We start from the raw sequence: 10,369 nt of genomic DNA on the forward strand, positions 1-10,369 counted from the left end.
TCCAGAAAAAGTGCATGTAGTGCAGCCAGGCAGTGTCTCCACACATTTATAGCAGCACATCCAGAAAAAGTGCATGTAGTGCAGCCAGGCAGTGCCTCCACACATTTATAGCAGCACATCCAGAAAAAGTGCATGTAGTGCAGCCAGGCAGTGTCTCCACACATTTGTAGCAGTACATCCAGAAAAAGTGCATGTAGTGCAGCCAGGCAGTGTCTCCACACATTTATAGCAGCACATCCAGAAAAAGTGCATGTAGTGCAGCCAGGCAGTGTCTCCACACATTTATAGCAGTACATCCAGAAAAAGTGCATGTAGTGCAGCCAGGCAGTGTCTCCACACATTTATAGCAGCACATCCAGAAAAAGTGCATGTAGTGCAGCCAGGCAGTGTCTCCACACATTTATAGCTGTACATCCAGAAAAAGTGCATGTAGTGCAGGCAGGCAGTGTCTCCACACATCTTTATAGCAGTACATCCAGAAAAAAAGTATGTAGTTTGGGCAGGCAATTACTCCACACATATTTACACCTCAACCGCTGAGGACTTTTTGAATTTCACTAAAATTTCAGGCCAAATTGATGGATTTTTCTCCAATAGATGCCCTGTAGACATCATGCCTGCTTGTGGATGGAAAGTTCTACAAGCATGAGTGTTGCAGTAAGGTTATTTTCTTTGTATATCTATTAGTGGTAATTTACTTTGAAGTGATGTTTTTGAAATTACATATTGCAACCAGTGGTTTGAGTTTTTACTTTTTTGCATTCCAGAGTGTGGCTTCATTAATGATGAGATATTTGTGGAGCTGGTTAATGCGCTAAGCCAGTACAGTGATTATGAAGATGATGACGACGGTGATGACAATCAGGACGACGATGGGGACGACAAGGATAAAGATCACGATGACAGCTTGGATGGTAAGTAGACATAGCTTTGTTTAACTTCTGTTTCAGCAATCCTCACATGTGTGCAATAACGTTTCATTGTCATTCTCCTTCCCAGACAAGGTGACCCGACTGCCTCGCAAATTCCCCTCGGATAAAATATTTGAAGCAATATCTTCAATGTTTCCTGACAAGGGAACGACAGAGGAGCTGAAGGAGAAGTAAGACTTACGTTATTTTCAGTTTACTTTTGAATGGCTACAAGTTATTAGTTTTAGTTCATTGTTGTTTTGGACTGTAAGTCAGAAGTATGACTGATGCAGATATAATGAAGATGTTGCAGTAGCTGACAAATGGTTCACCAGTCTTGGAACTGATAGACACACATTACATAGAACTATATACAAGTAAATAAAGCATCCAACTTGTAACCTGATTACAGAATTGTAGTAATTTTATTATTCAAACTCTGGACCTTCAAAATGATATTTTTTTTTTTAGATGCCTGTAACTGTTTGGAACTGTGGTATTTCAATGAATGTATTCTGCTGATTGGCTTCTCCAGGTTGTGCTGTCTAAATAAGTTTCTCATGTGTTGAACACTCTTTTATTTTGTACATATTACACCTTCCCTGTCCCTGCTGCTGTCCTGCCACAATATGAGTTTCACTCAGAAACTGCCCCATTTGAACGTAGTCACACACTTATCGATTTTACAGAGAATTCATTATTTAGGGGTTCTAGAGAGGATGTTTCTAGAAAATGTCTCTATCAGCAATAGAATCCTTCCTACACACAAGCTAGTTTAATCATACCAGTTAAAGCTTTGGCTAGATTCACACTGACATAAGATGCTAGTGTTTTCCTGTCATTACTGTTGTCAGGTGAAGGACAGGCAAACACTGTAGAAAATGCAGGCAGGGAGGTTCAGTGGTGACATTCTCACCATTGGTTGGTGGGCATCGCTTGGAGCATCTTTTGGCCATCTCATGGGTGTCCTGAGGAATTTCATTATGGAAAATGACTGTGGAAAACGGACTCTGCACTACCATCTCATTAACGTCGGGAGACCATGCTCAGCAACGATGATATGGCGTCCTGTTGCTGGTGGCTGAAACACTGGTGTGAATGTAACGTTTTGTTTCTTAAGATATGTTAGTTCTTTTTGTAACTTGTAGAGAGAAATGTATTTTAAATTCTATATACATTTTTAAGGCAAAGACAGGAAACATCTGACAGTTGTAACTTACCACACGCAGGGGGATTTCATAATAAAACAGTTATTTGGAGACACTGGACTCCTAGGGGGTAGTCAGGAATAACAAAAGGGGAAAAAAGCTGCAACTTAATTTTTGCACCAGGGTAAAGGTATACATCTATACGTCTAGCAATGTTTTGTCAGATCGACCAAGCGACAGATCTCCATCTTATCAGAGAGAGACCTGTTGGCTGTCCATACACTGCTATTAGCTGTGTGTTGGATCAAATGGTGTATGGTCTTACTGCTGCTCATTAAAGGGAACCTTAACTGTCACAAATAGTGAGTTCCCCTTACCTGGGGCTTCTACCAGCCCCCTTCAGCTGTCCTGTGCCCACGCCAGTCCTCAACAATCCTCCGTTCCCCCACCGCCAGCTAGTTTCGTTTTCGCCAAGACTGATTAGGTGGGCCACTGCGAGCAAGGATACGCGAACAAGGATACACGTTGCCAGGTCTGTGCAGGTGTAGTGGCCTGCCAACTCAGTTGGCGAAAATGAAACTAGCTGGTGGAGGGGGAACGGAGAAACGTTGAGAACCGGCGTGGGCACAGGGCGGCTGCAGGGGGCTGGTAGAAGCCCCAGGTAAGTGAAACGCTTTATTTTTGACAGTTAAGGTTCACGTTAATGGGCACTAGTCTAGTTTATGGGACCCAGCAGGAAACCTAGACTAGAGAACAGTTCTCCAATCACAGCTCCTTCTACAGCAGAAAGCATTGTGAGCGTAGTTTACTACAGCTTATCTGAGAGCTTATCTGAAACCTAAAAGATTGAGAGGGTGCTGTCCACCCAATCACGTTAGTAGAATTTCCCTATGAGGTTTCCTGCTAGGCCCCTAAACTAGTGCCTAAAAATGTGTCAAATGACCAAATGGCTCTCCAAAACATCTTTACTCTGTAACATGACCACCAAATGTAAACCAAGGGTCCCCTCCTCTGTACATCAATAAATCGTTCAATGTATCGGCACACCAATCTTCAATCAAACACGCTCTTTATTGAGCCATATGTTTCCACATAAGTTTATCTGACAATTGTTTCGGGGGATGCGCAGGGTCCCCCTTTATCAAGGCGTGTGGTTACAAACATGTACAGTCCACTCTCAATAAAGAGCGTGTTTGATTGAGGATTGGTGTGTTGATACATTGGACGATTTATCTATAGTGGAGGCATTGCCTATGCCTCAGCATAAAGCACCCTACTATACTTTTATGGAGTGCCCATCCACTACTATGGTATCCTCCTCTGTACATCTTCTGAAGCACAAACTTGTTTCGGAAGAGTCCGTTTTCTGTATTAGGGATGGCACCCAGCAAGCTCTATTGTAGCTGCTGTCTCTAAGCTACAAAAATAGGAGCTGCCCCTAGTTAAAGTGTGGAGCAATGAGTCAATCTAAATCATTCTAAAATGTTTTGTGATTATGGAAAATTTAACCTGTGGTTTATTGCTGTAGGTTAAGATAGGTTTCATTGATGGCATAGTCATGTGCACAAGTTACACATAGATTTAGCAGTGTGCTCTGTCTATTAGTCATGTGCACTCTGCTGCTTTACATGGGAATTTCCTGTGCCATTTCTCACTGTGCTGTGGTTTTTATGATTTTCCTTTTTACTCTGAATATTTCCATTTTGAATGGCAGTTTTAAACCTATTCCTGCATAATTTATGCTGTATTTTTTCTTCTTCTGTTTTACTCTGATTTCCAGCTCTGGCTGAAGCACTTTCAAGTACAGATATTGTGGCTTTGAAGCCACCATTAGCAGGCTATGATTTTTGTCTTTTAATAAATAAGCTACATGAAAGTGCCTTTCACCAAGTGGTGAGTGCAGTACATGTAGCAGTGCTTACATACACCCACATATTTATGAAGGATAGATCTTTCATCATAAGTCCATGTGATTTCGGTGCTTTAAGAGTACCAGGGTTTGTAGGATAAGGTGTGTGTGTGTGTGTGTGTGTGTGTGTGTGTGTGTGTGTGCGTGCGTGCGTGCGTGCGTGCGTGCGTGCGTGCGTGCGTTGATTTTGATGCCAAAATCCACCCAAAACTGTTAGATTAGATCTTCCTGTAATTGTGTGCTTTTCAGATTACTCCTGTTAACCACTTTGCATCTAGACCTTGTTTTCCACTTACAGACCAGAACAGTTTTAATGTTCTAGCTATGTCCTTGTTTAGTCAGCAATAACTTTATCCCTACTTATGACACCTAAATGATTATATATGTATGTATGTGTATATTCATTGGGCAGTATTTTGTCCCAAGAACTATTTTGTTTTTACACATTTTGCATGGAAAGAAAAAATAAGTTGTTTTTACAAGTTGCAGTTAAAAGATAAAAAGTGCTACTGTAGTTAAAAACAACAAAACCTACTTGGCTATAATCACAAGACTTAAAGTGAACCTCCAGACTAATAATCTACTCAGCAGCACTGAAAAGGCTTGGTGTTTCTTTAACCATTTCACAGCATCAGAACTTTATTTTTCTTATCCAAACCTCATTTTTGGCTGCACAGAAGCTAAGCTCCGCCCCATCAAAGAAAACTGCCCTGGCATTTTCCCCCTGATACTGTGCAAAGCTTGATGGGATTTCTGATGATGAAGTTCTCATTGCCTAGCAACTGGGAGGGGTGATCAGGACACATGACAGTTGGAACTGTGTCTCATGCTCCCTGTCACCTCCTTTCAACCAAAAAGATGGCTGACCTCATGAAATCACAAACATTTCCCTGTTCTTTGTAAAACAGGGTGGGTAAGAGATTATATTACCTATCTATTTTAATTAACATAACTAATGTAACTTAATGAAAGTATGTTTGCTTAGGCTGAAGGTCCTCTTTAAATTCCTGTCACAATTTATGGTGATATTTGATTCTGAAATAAAGGTGGGTTTTTTCTTCAATTCGTACTTTTCACATTGAAACTAGGAAATTATAAAAGTATTTTAATGGTAAAAATTAGGGAGAAAAGGTTAGTGAGGTTCGTTTAATTAATAATTTTATTATGTAGAAGTAGTAGTATTGAAAATGGGTGTGGTCTAAAACCGTGGGGGTGGTTAAACTGTATGTTTTATTGTAATAGTTCTGACTGCATCCCCATTATTACATTTTCCCATTTGACCCGTGGTCCGCCTCCATCAAAACGATATCCCTGGTAGCTTAGTGGCATCCCTATACGCTCTCCTTGCAGGGCTAGAGATTTCAAACTGCCCCCCCCCCCCCCATTCTGCCCACCCCAGTATAGGTAGCAGACATTCCTCCAGTATTACATTATTACAGATATTAGGTTAGGTAGCCAGGTGTGCCCCCCACCATTATGCACCTCCCCAGTATAGGTAGCCACATTTGCACCCCCCATATATTATGCCCCTTATAGGTTACTAAATATGCCCCCAGTATTTTGTTCCCCAGCTCAACCTACAAATAGGCCATTTATAATTGTCCATTTTACAGGAAGTGGTTAAGACTAGTGCACATTAGCAAGGATTCCTTGAAAATCTCCTACATGCATGGTATACTTCAGCTTTTTATATTGCCATATTACCTTCTGAAGTGCCTTACTGCTTAGACTATGTATACACTTCATATTTTCAGCTGCTAAGATTTTTCTTGGAAAGATCATCCAGAAATCTATTGTGGATGCGGCTGTGCCCTGGCTCCATTGACCAGGCACATAAATCCTTTGACTCAGGCTTCTCAGTCTATGGTTCTTCTGGTTCAGACGCCACTATTTTTAATATACTATTTTATTTTCCATGTTGATTAAAATAAAGCAAGATACTGTACATTGTATTTCATCATTGCAGAAGATCAGCAATTGTAAATATTTATGCAGATGGTGTCAGCTTTTGGGAACAAACCATAGAACTACTGGCTAAAATAGGGCAGTACAGGGGAGATGGAGGGTTGACGGAAGCTTCATGGGGACTCCTTTATCTGACTTAATAGTATTCACATGGTGCACAGAAAGCTACGAGAAAGGTGGAGAGTGTAGGCAGTCCCTTTGAACTCCTGTCAGGTCCTAGTTTGCTATGGGTTTAATCCTGGGGTGCATCTGAGGGGTTTAAACACAGTTAAACTTAAAAAAAAACCTGAACTGAAAATTGAGTCAAATTAAAAATACACACGTCATACTCTCCTCCCGTGTAGTCTACTCCTCAATCTCTTTCTCCTCTCCATGTCCTGTTTGTCCACTGTGATCAATGGAATTCTCCGCCCTCCATTTTAAAAATGGCCATTACTCCATAACAGCTTCCTGGTCAGCACTCTGGTAAACTGTAATATTGCCCTCTTGAGCCAAAGGGAAACATGGACATCCTTGCTCATCAGTCGTCCTTTCAGTTATAACTGACAGCAACTGATATTTAACTGACTGCAACTGATATAGATCAGTTCTGACAAAATCTTGTCAGAACTGGAAGGTATCGTTATTACAAGAAAATGGTGAGCTTCTGAGAGGAACGGACGCCAGATAAGTATGCAATATTAATTTGCAGGTTCATCATGTGTTTATTTTAAATAATTTTACTCCGTTCAGGATCCCTTAAATTTTGCAAGGAAACTGAGGAATGTACAGTATGTGTAGAATATAGTAGCCCCCCATCATCTTGACCAAACCCAAATTTAATAATACATCAAATTTTATTTTATTTCATAAGGTGAGTGAGTTTTAAATTACTGTGCAATTTGCCCTACAGCTGACTGTAGTTAATAGTATTTACACGCATATTAACTTTTTAAAGCCTATTATACCACTCAAATAAAACAAAAACTTTTTGTACTCAAGTCTAGATTAAAATGCTGCATGAATGTCAGGTTACACAGTGGCTCAGCTGTTCCTCACATTAGTGAAGCAACTGCCCACTGGGCTTTAGTCTTACAACAGAGAAGTACTTTATTATGACTATTATCTGTGAAGTTGAACCTTTTATATAATCTCTTCCGACTCCTCCGCAGCTCTGCCGCTGACTACGTCATTAGTGATTCATCATGTTGAATCACTAACAACCCACCTCTATTGTCTGAATGTTGGCCATTATGGCTCTGTCATTGCTCAATGTATAAATAATACAAAGTGTAATAGCATCTAACAAGCATGTACACACATAGGTAGACCTGTTACCTCAAAGACAAAAAAAAGGGATAGAATTCAGATCATTATGGACATAGTGCAGAAGCAAGTTCCAAAGGGGACATGAAGCCTGTAAAAAGTCTTATACAAGATGGTGATTAGGTGAGCAGGTAAGTCGCTAGAAATCGCCCCATTGTGCTTTCTGCACTGACCCTGGCAGAGGGCACCACCGTACATGTGAAGGGGCAGACCTGACATCAGGAGTCAACTACTTCTACATGTTTTGTTAGAAAGTGGGGGGTTTGGTTTATACTTAAATCATTTTTATTTAGAGTATATATGATAGCATGTATCATTGATTTGTTATTTCTGTCTAGTGCCTTATTGGAGTCTTTATACTGATTGTCATTTGTTATGTTATTTGACTATTGTATCAGAGTCCCCTAGTGGGTGTTACCCAATTTTTAAATGTTTTTATCTTTTTGTGTCTCAGTGTTTACAATAAAGATTTTGTTCATGAAGCTTCATTTGTGCTTAGTGGAGTTTGTATTATGGCCCATACAGATGATCGCTTCTTTTTGGTTCTATATATGATAGTCTCTTGATAATCTAGGATAATTAGAACTATGTTATCATTCCTAGGAAAGCAAAGAAGAGTTTGGGGTGTAGTTTTGAGTTTCGGACCTCAGATTTGAATTCGAAGACATCACAACAAAAGTTGTTTGCCCTTAATGACTAACTGTATAAGATTTCTTTGCACGCTTTTAAAAAGTTAAACTTTCTTCTTCAGGCATAATACAGAACTGGACCAGAACCTTACAAAAGTAATGTAACATAGACTCACTTTTGCAAGGTTCTGATCCAGTTCATACCTAAAGAAGAAACTGAAGAAGTTTCCATAGCTTGCAAATAAATCTTGTACAGTTAGTCATTAACTTGTAAAGTTAGTCATACCATGCAATTTCCCGTTGTATAGATGGGTCTAATAGATAATTTCTGTCAGGTCCTATCTGATTTCCCATTGTTTTTCTGTTTGATTTTCCGATCACTTCTATACAAAATCAAGCAGAAAAATGATAGGGAATCAGATCGCACCTGTCTGAAATTATCTATTTGACCTGTCTATCTGACTGTAAATTGCATGGTGTGTGCCAGGGATGAAGGTATCACCTAAACAACTTTAGTTGTTATGTCTTTGGATTCTCTCCATGACTAACACTGGACCACATACAACTCAGATTTCAAATTTCCTTATTGTCTTATGTGTTGTGTGTGGTTATTGAGCTTGCTTTTTAAAACCATGAATGAAGGTTTCTGTATTAAATGGTTCGATTAAAAATGACTATCCTTATTTCAGGCATGCTATATCTCTATTCTTTCCAGATATAAAGAACTGACGGAACAGCAGCTACCAGGGGCTCTGCCTCCAGAATGCACACCAAACATTGATGGACCAAATGCAAAATCTGTGCAGAGAGAACAGAGTCTCCATTCATTCCACACCCTGTTCTGTAGGAGATGTTTCAAATACGACTGCTTTTTGCATCGTAAGTACACTGTAGTACTAATGGGATTAATATTCTTTTGGTGTTTTAGCTGCTGCCAGTATTATGTCATGGTGTATCCTATGGTATTGCCACATGCTAAAAAACCTCTATGAAATGTTGAATCATTACTCCCAAGATTTCCACTTTCATGCTTGCTAGATTTACTTGATGACCACGTTTATATGCTTCCACTGGCAATTACTGTAGCGCTGGTTGGATTTACTAGTGTTTTTAATGTATAAACGGGCCCAGATTTACATCACGGAAGCCTATAGGCACAAAAGTTCTGGCGCCCTAGACTCCGCCCACAAATTCCCACAGGAACGCTCACCAAACCGCTCCTCAATTGTGCTGGATGGCCCAGCTATCACTTCTCCCCTGATTCCTATGCATAGTTAGCCAGAGGTGCCTCCCAGTATTAGGTAGCCAGATGTGCTCCCAGTATTAAGTAGTCAGAGGTGCTTCAATTATTCGGTAGCTAGCCTCGCGAGTTAGAAAACAACTTGCCTGTGTTACGCACGCAACATTTACTTGGTTATGTGCACTTTTTTAACTGCCACACACTGAAGTATTGTGATGCTTCACTAGCGCAGCCGCTACTGCGTTAATGTAGTAGCCGGAGCCCTAGTGAAGTATCGCGGTCTCTATAGTATACAACCAGTGGCAGTTAGAGTAGCGCGTGTAACCTAGTAAACAACACGCATAACTGAGGAACGCACGCTATGCAGCATGGCCGCACGTGTCGTGCGCAGGTTGTTTTTTTAACTCTCGCTTCTAGAGCAGCGCAGTTTGAGGAATCAAGTCCTATATCGCCTGTGTTACAAGTGATATAGTAACCTTCATTTAGTGGAGAAATGGGGTTCTCCACAGTTTATATGAATAAGTCCAGTGTCACATATCCTGCTGCAGATATAGATAGATATATATAAAGAGAGAGAGAGAGATAGATATATATTGGAATTCCATGTGAAAGACCAATACAAAGTAGTGTACACGTGAGAAGTGGAATGAAAATCATACATGATTCCAAACTTTTTTTTTTACAAATAAATAACTGCAAAGTGGGGTGTGCGTAATTATTCAGCCCCCTTTGGTCTGAGTGCAGTCAGTTCCCCACAGACATTGCCTGATGAGTGCTAATGACTAAATAGTGTACCTGGTGTGTACTAATGTCAGTACAAGTACAGCTGCTCTGTGACAGCCTCAGAGGTTGTCTAAGAGAATATTGGGAGCAAAAGACAAAGACAAACACTTATATAGCGCTTTTCTCCTGGCGGACTCAAAGCGCCAGAGCTGCAGCCACTAGGACGCGCTCTATAGGCAGTAGCAGTGTTAGGGAGACTTGCCTAAGGTCTCCTGCTGAATAGGTGCTGGCTTACTGAACAGGCAGAGCCGAGATTCGAACCCCGGTCTCCCATGTCAGAGGCAGATCCCTTAACCATTACACTATCCAGCAACACCATGAAGTCCAAAGAACACACCAGACAGGTCAGGGATAAAGTTATTGAGAAATTTAAAAGCAGGCTTAGGCTACAAAATGATTTCCAAAACCTTTAACATCCCACGGAGCACTGTTCAAGCGATCATTCAGTAATGGAAGAAGTATGGCACAACTGTAAACCT

At 40.6% G+C, this 10,369-nt stretch overlaps 1 protein-coding gene across 1 annotated transcript in view; it reads left to right on the forward strand.

The window, feature by feature from the left end:
- The window catches only part of EZH2 (enhancer of zeste 2 polycomb repressive complex 2 subunit), a 125,836-nt gene that overhangs the window by 80,695 nt on the left and 34,772 nt on the right, over window positions 1-10,369 (forward strand). The window contains exons 6-8 of the mRNA XM_068236334.1: window positions 768-914; window positions 1,000-1,102; window positions 8,583-8,746. Coding sequence (XP_068092435.1) covers window positions 768-914; window positions 1,000-1,102; window positions 8,583-8,746 — 414 coding nt within the window. The remainder of the gene's footprint in view (window positions 1-767; window positions 915-999; window positions 1,103-8,582; window positions 8,747-10,369) is intronic.

The sequence above is a fragment of the Hyperolius riggenbachi genome, chromosome 5 (assembly GCF_040937935.1).
Source record: "Hyperolius riggenbachi isolate aHypRig1 chromosome 5, aHypRig1.pri, whole genome shotgun sequence".
NCBI lineage: Eukaryota > Metazoa > Chordata > Amphibia > Anura > Hyperoliidae > Hyperolius > Hyperolius riggenbachi.